The sequence below is a fragment of the Gymnoscopelus braueri genome, assembly GCF_963280865.1.
Source record: "Gymnoscopelus braueri genome assembly, chromosome: 8".
In the NCBI taxonomy this organism is placed as follows: Eukaryota; Metazoa; Chordata; class Actinopteri; order Myctophiformes; family Myctophidae; genus Gymnoscopelus; species Gymnoscopelus braueri.
Window position 1 is genome coordinate 21449945 of NC_137609.1, and position 18857 is coordinate 21468801.

General features: G+C 41.4%; 1 protein-coding gene across 1 annotated transcript; it reads left to right on the top strand.

The window, feature by feature from the left end:
• The first annotated feature begins 796 nt into the window (after positions 1–796).
• Positions 797–18478, top strand: LOC308089783 (uncharacterized protein). The gene is made up of 11 exons (XM_080434703.1): positions 797–1213; positions 2969–3089; positions 5612–5719; positions 8373–8409; positions 8560–10373; positions 10495–10525; positions 10710–12487; positions 12604–12652; positions 13038–14839; positions 14977–15013; positions 16278–18478. Exons 1-11 carry the CDS (start codon positions 1098–1100, stop codon positions 17807–17809), a joined length of 7425 nt encoding a protein of 2474 aa, XP_080290829.1. The 5' UTR covers positions 797–1097; the 3' UTR covers positions 17810–18478.
• Positions 18479–18857: the final 379 nt, after the last annotated feature.

Genomic DNA, 18857 nt, shown 5'->3' on the forward strand with positions numbered 1-18857 from the left:
GTTCTCAAAGATTTCTTATAACGGGCCCCAAAATGTAATAAGCTGCAGACCCCCATTTGACAGGTTTTGTGCCAGGGATCCTTAACACGAGATTATTTTGCTATTAGATTAGATTTAGTACAGAATCCTACAACTGTCAGTGAGTGGAGAGCGTGAACCCATATGATTTGAATAGTAAATCTTATACATTTGACTCTTAGCCATTGAACTAGAAGTTGAATTAAATTGGCATGGTAAACACAAAGGAGGGAGCGCACACCTGTGTTGAAGTGCTGACCACGGCAGGTAATAATGTTGACAAGAATGAGGCCGCACAGTTCTTAGCCACAATGCAAAAGTTTATTAAAGGGTACAACCAACGTTTCAACAATACAGTCTTTGTCAAAATGCATAACACATTTTTACTCATTTTGCTGGAACACTGGCTGGGTGTCCCCTGACGAGAGAGAGGGAGGGGACCTGCCTCAGTTGAAATGTAACAGCTCGATGTACACATCATTTCTATTCCCTTTTAATTGTACATATATTATTTTGTATTGATTGTATTGTTCCACTCTGGCAATGTAAACGTATGTTTTCTCATGCCAATAAAGCCCATTGAATAGAGAGAGACCAGAACTATGGTGTAGAATTTGACAATTTCCAGAAAATGTGTGTAATAAACTATCTTTGGCTGAATGCCTGTGACATGCTGAGCAGCAGGAAGGAAGCAGTGTCTACAGCATGGTCAACGTAACGTTTGCCTCACTCTGCCCTCTACTGGCCAAGTAATTCCCCGCACATCGCAGTTCCTGGTTTATGTCGTTGCACGCTTTTTCTGGCATATCACGCAGCATCAACTTTTGAAAGAAAGGAAATGAGTTGGTCTCTCGGCGCATAGCGTCGAATTTCGACGAGTTTAGAAAAGTCCACGTGTCGACTCCAGTGTTATTTCTCTCTGTTGCATGAGGCATCATGCTGTGGTAGTACATACACAGTAGATAGACACAGGTTTGCAGTGGGCTAGCAAGCTTGCAGCCGCCAGTTAGCCCGCTAGCGTGCTAGCTAGCCAGCTAGCTAGGTACAGTTAGCCTACTAGCGTGCTAGCAACTAGGTACATGCAGTCCAAAATGACTGACTGCTGTGCTGCGACGAACTGTGGATTCAACAGAGAGGACTCGTCGTCGGACAACAATGCTGCTCCTCTCTTCAAGTTCCCCGTGGACCCAGAAAGGTAAGAGTTCGCGGTGGATGGTGTAGTTTATAATGAGTCTGTACAGGGTCAGTGTTGCCAGGTTTTGGGAGAAAAACAAGCAACCGGGTCTATGAAAACGAGCCCAAAAGAAGCGACCATTTAGGCCACATCAACACTTTAGCGATGCGACGCGTTGTGCGAACATTTGAAATATACAAACCTTGTATGAGGGTCCCTGGCACAAAATATTTTCTTATAGTAATATAAGAATATATAATTATAATAAGTACTTGACATGACCATAGACAAGAAAAGGTTTGAGAACCACTTAACCACTTTTAAACATTTAGGAAAGTAGCCCAAATAAGCAACTACAAGCCCCAAAAAACAACCAATATTTACGAGCAACTTAACAGAAAAACAAGCCCAAAGTCGCTTATAATAAGCGGACATGGCAACACCGCTGTACAGGGTGTGCAGAACAGAACAGCCACCATTAGCAGTAGCCTAGCAGCCGATGCTAGCAGCACGTTAGCTACTACAGTGACAACTCTTGAAAATGGCGCAGACTATTACTGAAAGAAAAGTCCCTGTGAAATTCACTCTGTTCTTTTTCCACTGTTTGCTCGATGCTCATGAATAATTATTGGTCGAATGGTATCGTTGTGTACGACCATAGACGCTTTAAATAAATCGCATCCGAAAACTTTTAGTTATGTAATTAAAATCGCCATCAATAAGTGACACCCACTGTGGTTGGATCATGGATGTTGTTTTTGTCCATTGACTGATAACCTGGGGTCCTAGGCACTGGCAGTAGGCAAAGGGAATTGAGTTCCCATTCCAACCAGCCACAATCTTGCTATCGTCATCTAGGCCATGTTACGTTCACTTTAATCTGCGCAGCCTATTGGTGGATTGTAGAAATTGAAAATCGTCTGTGTCTTTTACCAGGTAAAATGAGTCTTATCATAGTTTTGAATGAATGTTACAATAAAAGTTCCTGTCCGCGAAGTGCAGTATGGCGCCCCCTATTGAGTGGTCACCTCATTCCTTGTGCTACTTTTGTGACGGAATCGAACATTTGCAGGGCTATTCACTTATAAATAAATATGTATTGAATAAGTAATGCATTGTAGGTTCGACTATGTAACTGTTAAACATTGCCTTATAAGCATTGGAAATTATAGTGCCGTTGACAGGAAAACATATTGCTCACACTCAGACCTTCATAGTAAATGTTTTTTGAAACATTTAGCTTTTCTGCATGAAGTGAATTGCACATAAAGTTGCCAGACATTTTATTTCAATTTTTTTGACAGGCTGATGACTACATAATAATCATAATAATAATAATAATACATTTATTTTGTAATCATCCACTTTTTACTTCATTGAATTATTTTGACTGAATAGTTATTGAAGCACCTTTCTTGTGCTGTTAATACCACCAACATAGGCTACACTGCACAGAGACCTGCAATTTTAAGAGGGTGGAATTAATTGGCAAATGCATCCACACTAAATGTACTAACCAGTAAAAGTCCTTCCTGACCCTGTATTGAGTGCATCCTGTACTGGAGTTATGTCAAATTAATCAGTACCGTGAAACTTTACCCATTAAACACAGCCCACAAAATATTCCAATTGCAGGGAAAATAAAACATGTTTTATTGTGTGAGAAAATAAATCTAATCTAATGCAATGACATAATTGTTCATTTGTGTGTTACACCTAACAACGGCTGCTTGTCATGAAATAATGTCTATCCTTTCTTAACCTTTCATTTCACAGATGTAAACAATGGCTGAGCAACTGTCATCGCCAGGACTTGGCATCAAAACCTCCCGAGCAGTTGCATGAGCTCTACAGACTTTGTGCAAAACACTTTGAGCCCTCATTGATCGCCCATCAGGTAAGCTATAGCCGATTGACCTCAGGGAAGAGCAAATGGTACAGCAGTCGAGTAGCGTTATTATTAGGGATGTGAACGACTCATCTACTTATGCCTCCGACACCTCGACTCGCAAAATACTAAGTCTATTTATAAAGTATTTAAAAAAAAAATTCGTCTAAAAAACAGAATGTTGCAAAGCCAAAATGTTTCAAAAATGAGAGCCTTTATTTAAAGTAAATATGTTAAAGGTAGGGTAAGTGATATTTTTGGGTTAAAACAAAAAGTTTTTTGTTAAAAGGTTAAAGCACTATATTCTGATAGTAATCATTGCTATAGAGTGTTTGTTCAGTAACAGGAGTCTCCCCGTCTCTCCAGCTCTTTAATAAACAGGAAAAAAAAAATCTGGTAGGTGTCAAAATCTCAGCCAATCAGGAGAAAGTACCCATTTTTAAGCTTCATTTTTATAGTGTTCCAGTTCCAATTTTGCCTGCTCATTTCTTAGTGTCATCACTTCCAATTTCACTTGTTTAATCTGTATCCTGATTGAGTTCTCTATCCTGATTTGATAAAATTGGAAATGAAACTGAAACTGAAACGAAAATACATTTTCTGTTTTATAAGTAGCTGGAGAGACAAGGAGACTCCTTTTACTGAACAAACGCTCTGTAGCAATGAGTACTATCAGAATATAGAGCTATTTAACACTTATTTTAACCAAAGAAAACCACTTACCCTACCTTTAACTTGACAATTCTGTTCATAGTTATAATTTGTTGTTTATTGTGTTGGTGCAACGTCGGCGGAAGAGGGGACAGCGCAGCCCCCTTTGCCGTAATTGTATGAAATCCCACTTCCTACTACAGCATAGGGCTGCATATGTTTCGCTATAAACCCCCCAATCTTTAGTTATGGAGTTTAATTTGTCTGATGGAGACACTATTTAAAGGTAGCTCCCCACCGCACCGACGTCGGCGGCGGTAAGTGTTGGAAAGCGTCCGAAAATCTGCTGTTGTATGGGCGGTGGGTACACTGTCGCGTCGTGTCAAAAGTTGTTGGGAAGCATCGAAAGCTTTTCACCGTCGAGCTGGCGGAGAGGAGGTAGAGCTCTCTGGTTGGCTGCTAGGAGGGGTAGCTGGGACCTTTTTCTAAAATGCAGTACAAAGGTAGTGCTCGCGGTAAATGTATTTTGTCTGACTACAGCGCTTAGCCATGTTATAAATATTGCTACTGCTGCATTTATGCTCGAAATGTGGGACGGTGCACAGACTGCACACACGCACATGTGTGGCTCGTCTCGTTCAAACACCAGCTGTCAGATTTTCTCTGTAACAAAACTAAGTGTATATGCTGTAAATTTAACTTATCAATATCATTAGCCCTTACTGCTACTTTTCTTAAAGTGAAAAAGGTCTGTAAAATCACTGAAGCAACCTGTGGTATTCCATAGGTTTCGCTTTTTGTTTTACCATTGCAAACCGAGTGCTCATTCTCCAACTATTTCATGGGACAATGGATTTACAGGGAGGAAAGATTGGCCATTTCATCAATTGAAAATGATGATTATTATGATGCACAATGCTCGTGCATTGTGCATCATACAGTAGGCTACTCAAACAGAAATGACAGGCTTCCGTTTTTTTTAAATCACTCTAGCTATTTATTATATTGATCATTAGTTGAAGCAAAATTATATGGCTGTGTGCTCACTGCGCTGCTGCTTGCTGCAGGCACGCAGTGCTAATTGTTTTAAATAACATTAAATACAAAAGATAAACACCTACATAGTCTAAATACAGATAACCCTGTGCCCATGCCCTAAGCACCCTGCAGTGTAGTAGTTATCTTAATAATTTCTTAAATGATGTAAGCATGTACGTGTTCATGTGTTGTTGACAAAGATATTGTAGCACCATTGTAGCCTTGTCGGTGTCTGCTCACAAGTGCATTCACCGACTGATATCAAAACTTGTTACGGCTGCCAGTCTGTAGTATCTGTAGTAGATAAGCTACGCTGACAGGCTCTTGTATCTTGCTTCAGACAAAGCAGTGGCATCATTAGCTGTAAACAAAACACTAAAGTGAAGAAACATCTAAATGTCCCCTCTTCCACAAGTTCCACTGTTGTTTTGTAGTGCAAGTTTAAATGAGTGAGAGCTCATCTAGCTAGCTACCTTGGTAACCTGATATGATCTGTGTGATCTCTTTTACCTTGATGGTTTCTACTCTGATGACATCAGCTACAGTAGCCTGATGGTGGGAGGCCAGGAGTAGATCAGTTTTACTTCCTAGTGGTTACAGCTGACCAAACCAACAGCTCAATACGTTTTCACGTAAATACATTTATGCATAGGCTACCTAGCCTCAGCATCAGTTCATTTATTACAAAAAAAAAGAAATGCACCAATATACACTTTGCTTGCAAATGTTTTGCTCACATTTGGCCCACTATTATGTGGTAGAGGTGTGTTTGGTAGGCAAAAGCTAAAACCAAATAAACATACTGCATCATAATGTTTAAACTCTTACAATTTGTGTTTCAGAGTGCTTCCAGTTGTGGCTTGAGGGAAGATGCCATTCCAACAATATTTGACTTCACACCACCTTCAAACAATCCATCAACTTGCAACAGGAAACGAGCAAAGCATCCTGTAAGTGTTTCATTTCATAATACAATATTGTTTTTTTTAAAGTATTCTTTTAACTTTTCAAAATAAATGGGTTTCCTCACTAGGGTCCCCACGGTCATGAAATTCCTGGAAATATTTTGAAATAAAAAAATTAAAAATCCAGTACTGGAAAAGGTTTGTAATTGATCAAAGGTCCTGAAATTTATCAAGGGTCCTGGAAAAATATTTGGCTATGCATTGTTTTTGGCTATTGATTTTGTTAACACAAAACATTTTCATAAACATGTATAACATTACACGAAATATGTAACATAAGTAGTTTTTTGCCGAACGGGCTGTGTGATGGCAGCCTAATGTATGTCTCAATAGAGCACCGAAGTCCTGACGTCACTCGTTCATCCCCAGGTTTGCGGAAGTAATTTCTCTATGGAGAATAACATTGGGTCATCTTAGAATCGTCTCATATAAGCATTGTGGTCCAAAAATAAACACCGCGTGTTGGCGTTATTGTCAGGGAGGAGGTTCTGTATCGTTTATCATAGTCAGTCACTTATATTTGATACAGTCTGTTTCTGGCGAAAATGTAACTAATTCGGCGGAAGTAACATTAGCGTTTTCTCACCGTCAGTTGATGCTTCATATCCATAAGAGTCAACCTGCCGGGGTCATTTGTTTATTTTTGGAACACAGTTCTTATTTGACGCGATATTAAATACGTCTATGGGATTCAGAACGGGGGTGGAAAACTGCGAACCAGGTAGACAAACAAAGGATGTGTAAATGACGTCAGACTTCGGCGGTCTATTGTTAGGTTGCACTGCATAGGGTGCCAGGTTGGTGTCACGTGATAAAAAGAACAGAGCTACAAGCTCACAACGTTCTGCAGCGTGATGAGTAGTTAGCTTGTAGAGCTGTTCGTTTGTCACGTGACACCAACCTGGCAACTTGTGCAGGTTGTGTGTTTGCTGTCCCAACAAAAAATTGCGAGCAACATGTGAATAGTCGGTGAAGCGTAAACGAACGCAGTTAAAATATATCGGTTGAACTAGTAGTATGATCCACAATGCCAGGGAAATGTTTGTTTAATAATTTGTGGCTTACAAATGAAAAGTTTAAAGACTGGGTAAAGCGAGAAGAGGACCCGAATAGAGCTGGCTGCAAGTTATGCCACAAATCTTAGCCGGATACTGTACTGTTCCTAAAATAAATGGCACTTTAAGTTTACCACTCTTGATTTGTTTTACATAATTATGTTCATCCCTCCTCGTGTCTGACAGTATCTTCTTGTTGAAAACTTAATAGGAAAAACATAGGAAAACCTACAACAAAAGTTGTAGTGTAATTTAAAACATCCTTGCATCCTTCATTACTTTTAAATTCATAAATGGGGCAAATGCAAGGCAATATTTAAAAAAAAAGATAAGTCATACGGATGCCATAATGAGTCTTGTATTCCAGTGAGCTATGCCCTAATTTTGCATGCAATTTTGAATGGAATTGTACCATTCTATATTCTATGCTTTATTTTTGCTACACTGCCTATCTTTGGGCATTGTACATAGGAGTAAGAGACACATTATTGCGCTGAATGATTGTTATATAGGCCTGGAAATTGGGCTAAATATTCTTGAAAAGTTTTGGAAAAGTTTTGGAAATTCATTGCTAAAAATGTGTGGGGACCCTGTCACTAGGTTTGACTGTTGTTGGGGTTTTATCCTATAACGGCCCAAAATGTGTGTAAGACATTCTGTGCCTTGAGAATTAGTATCATTCAACACAGAAACGGCATCAATAAAAGATAACTGCTCCTCTAATTCAGTGGTTCTCAAAGTGGGGTCTGGGGATTCCCATGGGTCCTTGAGGGGGCTCCAGGGTGTCCCCAGCCAAATGATTGATAGTTAGGAACCAAATGGACCTCACCCTTATATGTCTGTAACTCGGAGAGCGTAGAAATGGAACCAAATGGACCCGTTAGGGTCCATTTGTATGCTCTCAGAATTAAATGCTAGGTTGGGGGTCCCAGAAATGGTCGGGGTCTGTGACTAATGCAAATCAAACTGGGGGGCCTTGAAACTAAAAAGATTTGATAATCACGGCTATGGCTGTAAAAATCTTCTCTTATGGGGCCCCTGGCGTATCTTTTGAAACGGGGATCCGCGGGCTAATATGGGTCAATTTGGGGGTCCTTGACATGAAAAGGTTTGAGAACCACTGCTCTAATTAATCAGTTCATAGAACATGGCCATTATTTTATTAAGATTCTGGGCCGTACGACTAGTGAAGCTTCCTTCTAGAAGTGCCGACTATAATGGTGTTCTATTGCAGGCTGGATCCATCACACCATGACTCCTAAAGGACTCGATGAAGCATTAGATTTGTTGTTTTTCCTCTATATTTGCTCTTTTTGCGCTCTGTTTTGCTCTTTTTGTTCTGTAGCTGATCAAATACATCAGTTCTTCAAACAGGTCCCCTAATTGAACGAAATTATATACCTAGATTATACATGTAATATTATGTCTTTCTAAAGTTTATCTTATTTACATTAGAAATTACATAGTTCCTCATGCAACTTTTTTTTTGTTTACTCTTGGCATTGTTTGGACTAATTTACCAAAAGTAATGAGCTCTGTGTATACCTGAATTTGAATGACCGATTATTCTTTTGTTTATTCAGACGGAAGAGGAACCTTCTGCTGTGAAGAAAACTAAAGGTACATTTGTTTTATCTTCAGACCAAAACATGAGCATTAATAAGTGACAATGCCTTGCCTGTTCTGAACATTTCTTTGTATGGTATAGTCCTGACTCCTGTTAATATGTATGTATGTATGTATATAATATAATTTCATTTTTCTAATCAGAAAGTACAGCAACCCCTGCTGGGACTGAGGACGCAAATGAAGTGTCTGGAGAGAACAGCGTGAATTATGAATCACAACAAGATGTCCAGGTGCCCGAGGATGTAGCCACCACCAACGCAAAAGAGATCCTTACAGTCTATTTCAAAGAAATCCTTGCGCTCACTGGATTCAGCATTAATGGTGAAAATAGCAGTGCTGATGAGCAAATGGGAAGTGCACGAGGTCAGCAGACTCTCAATCCCATCTGTGTTGAGAAGATTGACCAGAAGGAAATCCTTCAGTTCAGTGAGGACCTCATGCGGGAAGAGATACAGAACAGCCTACATCTTGCACGATTCTTCTCCATTCTGCTCCAGGATGTTACCATCATAGAGGGGAAGCAGCAAATCCCAGTCTTCGTTAGGTCTGTCACAGTAGCTGGTTTCCCTCAAAAACATCTTGTTGGTTTCTTGCCTTGTGATGTAGATTCTGAGGGTCTGTTTTATATGCTCATCTCAGAGCTGAGAAATAAATGGGGCCTGCGAATGGAGCACTGTCGAGGACTCACCTATCTGGTTACAGGCAGCATGTGTCAGAAGATGCGAGACCTGACCTGCAAGATTCTTCAGGAGTTTCCCCAAGTAGTGCTAGCACCCAGCGACCCATATTCCTTCAACATTTGGATTATTCGCTGCATGCCTGTGGCTTCAATTCAGAAAGTTGCAGATACTGTTGAGGAGGTGGCCACGCTGCTCAGGAGAACGCCAGAGCTCTGCAAGAGATTGGATGGAAAGATCCAGATGACATATGGGCATATGAAAGGTGAAGCAGACAGAATCAAGGAGGCTAGCCGTGGTAGGTGGGAGTACGGCACAGATGCTTTTCAGACCATGTTGGAGATTCTTGAACCATTCCTGAACTGCATCAATGAGATGATCTCAAAGGTGGACGAAGACACTGCTGAACAGATGGCACGGCTGAAGCCCATTCTGAAGAATTTCAATTTCATCATCACTCTTGTTGTTCTGAAGAACACCCTCTGTTGTGTGAGCATTCTAAATTCCAGTCTCAAGGGAGTCATCAGCATCAGCAGCACCTTGCAGTACACAATTTCCAATGCCTTAAAGCTGGTTAACAAATATCAGCAGGAGATTTCAATACTCCACAGGAAGTGGTTCTCAGATGCAATTTGCCGAGCAAGGAAGCTGGGAGTTGAGGTCACTAAGCCAGAGATCTTATTGGAGACAGACGAAGAAACCAAGGATGAAACCCCAATGGAGGACTTGTACAAAGAAACGCTGAGCAGGCCCATCCTGCAGTATCTTGTAGCAGAGGTAAAGCGAGTGTTCAGTACCGAAATGGGGAGAATTCTTCGATGGCTCTCACTGGTGCCTTCTTACATGGCCGACCACAATTTCAGTATTCGACGGGATAAAGTGGCAGATGCTAATTTGAACAACCTCGCCAGGCCTGACACATTTTATGAAGAGCTTGGCTGTTGGGAAGTGAAGTGGAGGCATGCTAGCAAGCGCAGGATTTTGCCGACCACTGTGTTTGCTACCCTGAAAATTCCAGACATAGGGTTTTACCCAAATGTGCAGAGTCTGCTGAGAGTGTTGGGCACAGTTCCATGTGTGAATGCAGAGGCAGACGTGTATGGGCAGTACAACATGGTGCTGGAGCGATGTCATTCCTACCTAACAGCCACACCGGAGGACCAGAGGCGGTGTAGCATGGCATATGTCTTCGTAAACCAAGACGTGCACCTCAATGTTGAGCAAATGGTGGAATCCTACGTGCAAAAGCATCCTGATATATTGCAGTTGCTGCAAATGGTAAGTAGAATGGGGTGTTAGTCCATTGCTTGTCTTAGTGTGCAGGGTTTTGGTGTCATGAACATGAGATATCCTTTTAAGAATTTCTTTTAATTTGAAATTATTTTTGTGTTTGTTATAGGGTGATGGCACAGAAGAGAAACATCCCAATGGTGAGATTTTCTTTATTATGCATAGATGTGTGATTTTCCATTAATTCCAATTCATTTAATCTTTTCCACAAATATTCAAACCAATTTATTTCAATAAAATGACCATAGTATGGTCATTTCTTTCATAATTTCTTTCATAAAATTTTAATCTTGGCTGATAAACATGCTCACATCTTCATTTCAGCACTCACCTTAGAAAATGATGGAACCAATACTGAAAGGGACAATGAAGAAGAAGTGCAACTCATGACCCTGGAAATGGAGAGTGAAAAACTTGTGGAGATGAAGTGTGCAGAGACTGATAGAGAATCTCTCAAATCTGCATTGCAGACTGTAGTGAGTGCTGCAAGTAGCCACTACAGCAAGAAAGTTGGTGAGGTTTCTGCCGAACAAGATGAGGTTGAATATGTGTCCAAGTCTGAGATGAAAGAGGTTCTCACCGTTTGCGAGGGCGCAGTCAGGGAAGGAATTCTCATGGAAGTGGGGAATTCATTCTTCTCCTTGTTCATTGATCGTGTTGTGAAGTTTGGGGAAAAAGATTATCTTCCCCTATTTCTTAGGTTTGTTGACAGCTTTGATGTCATGAGATTAGAGCTGATGGGATTCCTTGACTCGGATCTTGACTGTGAAGACATGCAACAGCGCCTGTTAGAAATAGTTACAGAAGAGTGGCGTCTCGATTTCAAGTACTGTAGAGGCCAAGCCTACTTAGGCTCTGGTGATGTCTCTTATAAGCTAAAAGCTTTTGCCTGCAAAATCCAGGAGACATACCCCCTTGCAATATGCACCCACTGCTCTTGCTATTCCTTCAACACATGGTGGTCAAAATCCATCCCTGTGCCGGCAATTAAAAGGGCTCTGGATACTTTTGAGGAGGTATTGATGTTTTTTGGCGACAGTGCCCTTCTTGAAAAACAGTTGGACCATGTCATTGCTTTTGGTCTCAGAGAGAGCTTCGAGAAAATCCAAGAATTGCAAGGGAAGTTCTGCAGTCATTGGCAGGAAAAGCATGATTCTTACGAGGTGTTTGTGCAGATGCTAGAGCCCTTGGTTGAATGTCTTGAAAAAATCAAGAACAACCCACAACGATGGAAAGCTTTCGTGTCTGAACATGCTCACACACTTTTGCGCAAGATAATGGATTTTGATTTCATCATTGCCATGGTAATCTTGAAGAACAGTTCCTCGTTCACCCGAGAGTTGAGTGCAGCCCTCCAGAAGGACCATTTCAGTGCTGCCTCCCAACTTTGCCAAATCAGTGGTGTTGTGGCCACACTGAACCGAGTGAAAACGAATATGAAGGTGTTTCACCAGAACTGGTTTGATGAAGCTTGTGCTATGGCACAGAGTCTAAGAGTGCAGATCGAAGTGCCTGAAAACTCCTCTTTGCAAATGGAAAACATGATGAAGCCAGTCGGTTATTACAAGGATGCATTGAGTGTGCCTCTTATGGATAACCTGATCAATGCAGTGAAGGATCAATTTTCAGATGACCACAAGGAAGCTCTGAACTTCCTCTCCTTGGTTCCATGCTCTGTAACTGTAAGTTACATGTTTGAGAGCTTGAAGTCAAAGCCGCCTCTCTACAGCGGTGACCTTCCTGATCCTGATAACTTTACCACAGAGCTGAGCTGCTGGAGAGTGACATGGAAGACCAAAGTTGCATCTGTAACCATCCCAGATACGATATTTCACACACTGCGTCTGCCACTCATGCAGTTCTTTGGGAACATCAACACTCTACTGAGGATCATGTCCGTTTTACCCAGTACAGCCCTCGAGGATTGTGGGGTAGTAATGCGGCACAAGATGTTCCAAGAGTACTTGAGGAACACCAGCCCCAAAGATAGGACCCCATGCCTGGCTATGCTGCAGGTGAGCACTGACTTCAACAGAGACCTTGACCGGATGGTGAGTCAGTGCCTGAAGATCACCCCTCAAACCTTAGAGGGCATCTGCTTGGTAAATATCATTTATTTAGCTTTGCATTAAATATTGCGCTGCATTAAGTTTGTGTCTTTTAATCCTATTTGAATGATTTGATGGTTTATTATTGTCTCTCTGATATGTATTTTCAGGACAAGGAATCGAAGAATCTCATGAAGAACTCTGAGAATAATATGGAAGGTATGATTGTTGTGATCATTTTACACTTTTATTACTAAGTATAATGATTTTCACTTAAACAAACTTGGAAAATATGTGTCATTTTAGATTTCAGCTATTCACAAATAGCAGATCTACAAGCTCATAGAGCTTGTGGATCTACTATTTTTGAAAAATTGTGAACATTTGTGCAAATCTTTAAATATATATTATATATATATTTAAAGCAAACATGTTTTACTCAAATCTTCTGGGGGTCCCTGGAACAAAATATTTTGAGATACGGGTCCGCGGCCAAATACATAGATTTGGTAGTTATACAGAGCATAGTGTAGTTCAGTTTATTTTCTTGAGGCTACGTTGACTAATTATGGTGTCTTGATGTGTTTTTCTGGATTTTCTTTAGTTGATCACATCAAAGAAGAGGCAGAGGAACTCATGATTCAGCAATGTGCTGACAGAAAAGAGGACGAGGTCGCTAAACCACCAGATGAGAACAGCCACAGAGGAGATAATCGCCCAAGTTTGGAGACCGTTTTCAGACTAGCTGCATCACTGGGGAAGAAGAATAGCAGTCTCTCTGAAATCTCTAAAGAGGACCAAGAAACGTTCATCCAGGAGGAGCTCGGTAACTGTCAGTGGTTTGGATATGATGGAAAATCCACCCCTGCCATAGCTGAGGCAGACATGATGAAAATGCTCATAAAAGCAATCAGAGATGTCATACTCCAGGAAATACAGGAGTCACCGTTCTTCTCTCTTATTACAGATAAATCTGTTAAAGTTGCTGACAAGACCTTTCTACCTGCATTTGTCAGGTATGTGGGTGATTCAGCTCCAAAAGTGGAGCTTATTGGTTTCTTACCATTTGATGAAGCCTGTGAAATTGATGGGCAAGCGAAGAGTCTCGCCAAAATTCTCATTGAAGACTGGAGCTTGCCAATGTCCCTGTGTCGTGGCCAAGCATTCATGTACTTGGGCTCCGGCTGCCAAAGTCTGAAGAAAATGTCTTTGAATTTCCTTAGGCAGTATCCTCTGTCTGTTGTTACACCTAGTGAGTCCTGTGGCCTTGCCTGTTGGCTGGTTGGAAATGTGCCTTGTCCCTCTGTAACAAAGATGCTAGATATCGTGGAGGATTTGCTACTGTTCTTTGACCACTCTCCAGATTTGGAGGAACAGTTGGCACAGGCAGTTGATGGGCTGTTGAATACACCCAGAGAAGCCCTGGAGGAGATTCCAGAAACGTGCTGTTCGAGGTGGAAGAAGAGGGAGGATTTCTTTGATATCCTTGTTGACACACTGGAGGGAATCCTGAGCTGCTTGGAATCTGTCAGCTCCAGTGCCACAGGCGCCAAGTCTTTGCATGCACAAGTTCTCTCTACCGCTCTGAGAAGTGTGGACTTCATAGTCACCCTTGTGATCTTGAAGAATGCTTGTGGCCCTCTCCGTAACTGCAGCACTGTCTTCCGCTGTGGCAACCCTGCTGACATTATCTGTGAGGTGGAGAAAATCCCTGCCATCATGGAGACGTTTAACAACATGCTGGAGAACATAGGTACTGTGCATGCCCCTTGGTTTGAGCAGGCATATCAACTTGCTACTAAAGTGGCTCCTGAACAAGTGTGCTTCCCAGAGGAAGCCAACAGCTATGAGTCCCCCGAGATATACTACAGAGAGAACCTAAGCGTTCCTCTGCTCAGAAGTCTCATTGAAGAAATGAAGTACAGCTTCTCAGACAGCCACTTGAAAGCTCTATCTGTCCTGTCTTTGCTGCCATCATGTAATCCCCAGACCATCCTCCCCGAGTCCACACACAAGCCATTCAGTCTTTACCTGACAGATCTTCCTGAACCTGAAACCGTGGAGCAGGAAATCAATGACTGGGCCACTGTCTGGAGAGAGAAGTACCAGGATGTTGCGCCTCCCACATCCATCTCTGAAACGATACTCCACCCTGAGTCAAAGAACCACCCCACCGTTACCTTGCTGCTCAAACTGGTGGCCGTCTTGCCTAGTGTCAGCATAGAGTGTGACTTGATGAAGACGACGCTGAATTCAATGAGTGATCTTTTAGATAGCACCGTTAGCAAGGGAAGCAAAACGGATTGTGTGATGCTTCTCACTCATCAGCCAACTCTGCAGGGACTGGAAGAGATCATCGAGAAGTGCATGGAACTTCATCCAGAGAGCAGCCAGTGTCTCTCTCAGGTAAATTCACAGTAGCAATTGAATACACGGTAATGAAAAGTTTGTCAGACGTGTACATTTTATGTGATTAATTAATGGAGTTGTTTTTACACAGTATTTCATAGTCAATGAAAATTGTTTATTTTGTTGTGTTTTAGGTGAAAGAAACTTTCCGAGGACTGAAACTGGGAAATGGTAAGTGAAAATATTATGATGAACACTACAATGTACATTACCCAATGTACAAATTGTATTAACAACTTGAAACGTAGCATCCCTATTCTGGGAGGAGCATTCGCCAAAAATAGCAGAGCTACAAGGTGTGAGCTTGTAGGTTGGATAGTTTTGGCAACGAGATTTGGTGCCAAATGAAAAGAGCTCATACAGAGGCAACACAGGCCCAGTTTATTAAGTATAGAGGGTTTAAGTAATGTGTAGACTATTGACAATTAACAGTCAAGTAGAACATTGGGAAAATATTATCTGTAAGAATGGTGTAAAGTTAAAGCATTTTGTAATAATTGTGATTGTCTCAAGGCCTGAACATGATGTGTTTTGTTTGAAGGATTCTTTCACACGTGACACCAACCAATATGTGCACGTGTCCATGTTAGTGCTTCCTCATAATTTCTAAATTCTTGGCCACATTCAGATGCATGGCCATTACAATGATCTGCATCCATTCATTATCATCTACATATTCACTTTACACAAAAATAAAACCGAAACAGTTTGCCAGTAGTAGGTGTGTTTGATCATAGTCTGTTCGGTGCATGTGATGGATCGGGGTCCCTGTCCCCCATAGGATGTTAATGTTGTCATAATCCCCTTTTTTATCTGTAGGGGCCGCATATCTAGGGCTGGGTACCAAAATTATGACACCGACCAAACTGCTTTGATACATGAACTACTGAAAATGTCCTTGTCATTCAGTACCAAATTTTGATACCTTCAGCCTAATTTGTAATCCGTTGTATGTTGTGTGACAAAAATAATGACCTACAAGCTATCAACGCATCGCAAGCCGTTGTTAGCAACCATAGAGATAGTAGATCAGTTCTTTTCACTAGGGAATAGGGATGCAGGAAAAACATTACATAAGTAATGTTTTTTACTTCATGAGGCAGAGCTTGTGTGTGTGTGTGTGTGTGTGTGGTGGTATTGAGAGGCTTGACTACAGTGTGTAGAGATAACAAAAGTATGTCTTAATTTGACCACACTTCATTCAATATACAGTATGCAAAAAGCCATCACTACCAAGACTGGCAACAGAATAAATTTGATGACACATTTGAACGTGCATTTAAGAGCAGTGTTCGCTGCTGTATTACTGAGGACGTCACTGTACACATGAAATGTACCCACAGATTGTTCAAATAAATGGTTCAAATTTTTTGAACAATACCCAGCCCTATTCAAAATGTAACACATGTTCAATTTTAATTGAAAAACAAATTAGGACCTGCTGAGGTTGAACCAGGGGAGAGTGAGACGCATGCTTCCGGTGTAGCAGAGCTGTCCACTGATGAAGGGATGAAGGCGAACAAGGATGCTGTGATAATGGAAGAACCTCAGGAACCAAGAAAAACCATGTCTTTCTATGAACCACACCAGCGTGAAGAAATTCTCAAGGAACTCTGGGACTCTAAGTTCTTCACTATAATAACCGAGCAGGCTGTTGAGGTGGGTGGTGTGCCACATGTCCCCCTGTGCGTCAGGTACATAAACAAAGAGGACATCCAGTGTGAGGAGACATTGGCTTTCATCCCATTCAATGAAGACCCACTTGTCCTTGCTAATGCTATTGAGACAGCACTGTCATTGAAATGGGGCCTCAACATGGAATATTGTAGAGGACAGGCCATGTTAAGTGTTGGTGAAATGGGAGCTCAGATGAGGGCTGTATGTTCAGCAATAGCTAAGAAATACCCCCAGGCTATCCAAACCTTTAGTTCTGCCTTGTCTCTTAATGTATGGCTGGCCAGGTCGTCCCCTGCAGAAGAAGCAGCCAGTGGTGAGGTTTTGATGGAGAACATGTTGCTCTGGCTCACAGAGGACCCACAGCGCCAGAACAAACTGGAAGACATGATCATTCATGTGTTCCAGGATGATGAGGGAAAGGGTACAGAGCTGAGGGACAAACTCATCAAAAACTGGGATAAAAGCCATGACATGCATGAAGTCATGGTAGAGCTTTTAGAGGCAGTGATGCTCTGCCTGAATGAGCTTAAGCGGGAAGGGACTGGCCCAGACAGGCGGCAGGCATCAGCGTTCTTTGATGCAGTCAGAAACTTTGAGTTTATCTTCTCAGCGGTGGTGCTGAAGAACGTCCTTAGCAGAACCAAGAAGCTAAGTCAGTCCCTTCTAGGCAAGCCCCTAGATATTTTGCTTGCAGTAAACACCCTGTCCAGTCTGAAAGCATCCCTCAGTCAATTGACCAGTGATCTTGATACCCACCACAAGGCATGGTTCAAGGAAGCTGTGCAGCTGGCTTCTAAACTCCAGGTTCCAATGTTGCACTCAGTGCTTTTAGAGCCCCTAAGTGAGTTTTACAAAGAATCAGTGAGCAAGAAGGTTGTAGAACACTCCATTGCAGAAATCACTGACCTCTTCACAGAGCAGGTAGTGGATACCTTGAAGTGTTTGGAGATTGTGCCTTTTGCAATGTCCAAAGTTGAAACTAGCGTTGTGGATGGTATTGTGTTCCGCCTGTACGAGAAGGATTTGCCAGACAAAACCTCCCTCCAAACTGAGATGCAGTCTTGGAAGGAGAAATGGCTAGATCCCTTGGCAGGCTATCTGCCCACTACTGTGCTTGACAGTCTGAAGACTTCGCAGATAAGGAGTTTTAGTAACATTGAGACTCTCCTCAGATTTCTAATCATTATGCCCTTCTTAAGGAAGGAGAGCAATTTCAGGCAGGGGAAAAGAAGCTTGCAGGGATTTCTACAGCAGGAGAAGAGATCCCTAAACCAACTGCATCCTCTCTGATAGATGAAGGTCTTCCATCAAAGTTAAACATGAAGCTTTTCAGAGGGTGTCATCGGCACCATGCTTCTGACCCATTGTATCCTCAGCCCTGATTTACTGTAGATCCCAGGTTTTGAGCTCGCCCGATATTTCTCTGTACATTATTGAGCTTAATTGTTTGAGATTTCATGTATTGTTTTCCTGCGAGCAAAGACTTTTCTTTTTCTGTAGTTTGAACAATTGTACTGCCCAATGGGACCAATGTCTTGCCAAAAAGCAATGCTCAACTGAGGGTTATCAATGCTTGTGTGCCTTTATGCAAAACTAAAAATCCACCCCCATGTATCACAGTACAGTTTGAAATTGAAATCATGTTTGAAAATGGCACTGTCCCATCAGGCATTTGAAATGAGTTTGTTTTTAGCATTACCAAAAATCATGCGTTTGACTTTTAAATAAATCACTCTCATTGATTCATTGCAAATATTAAATTGCACCACTATCTTTTTTTTCTTTCTTTTTTTTTTGCACAAATAGGTTAGTTCCATCATGTCTTCTGATGATTTCAGAGTATTCTGTCTCTTTATAGGAATGAATTTGCTGTAAACGTATCTTGAAAAGAATGTTTCCTCGAGAGGAAAACCTTCATATATATTTGTCAAAAAAGTAATAAAAATCTCCAAGGATTAATAGGTTTGATCTTTGTTTTCAATACATTGCATGTCAAGTTTTTATATTTACCTGCTGATGCAGTACTGTAAGATACCACAAGATGGAGCAGTGAGCCAATGAAACTCCATTGGAGAGATGTGATCTGTACTATCCAGAGCTACACAAGGTTTTAGCATCAAGCTATTTACATATATAATTTGATATTGATCTTCTGAGCCACGTTTGTCAAAAGTAGACTTAAAATATCGAACCTACCTTCCAACTTGATTTATTTTGCCAAAAGAAACAATTCTATCTATAATTAGTTACTTAATTTGATCTTTCTAGTTGGTAAGTTAGTAGTAAATTGACTGAGTAGGTACTTAGACATATTGCAAATATTAAAGCTTGCCGTTAT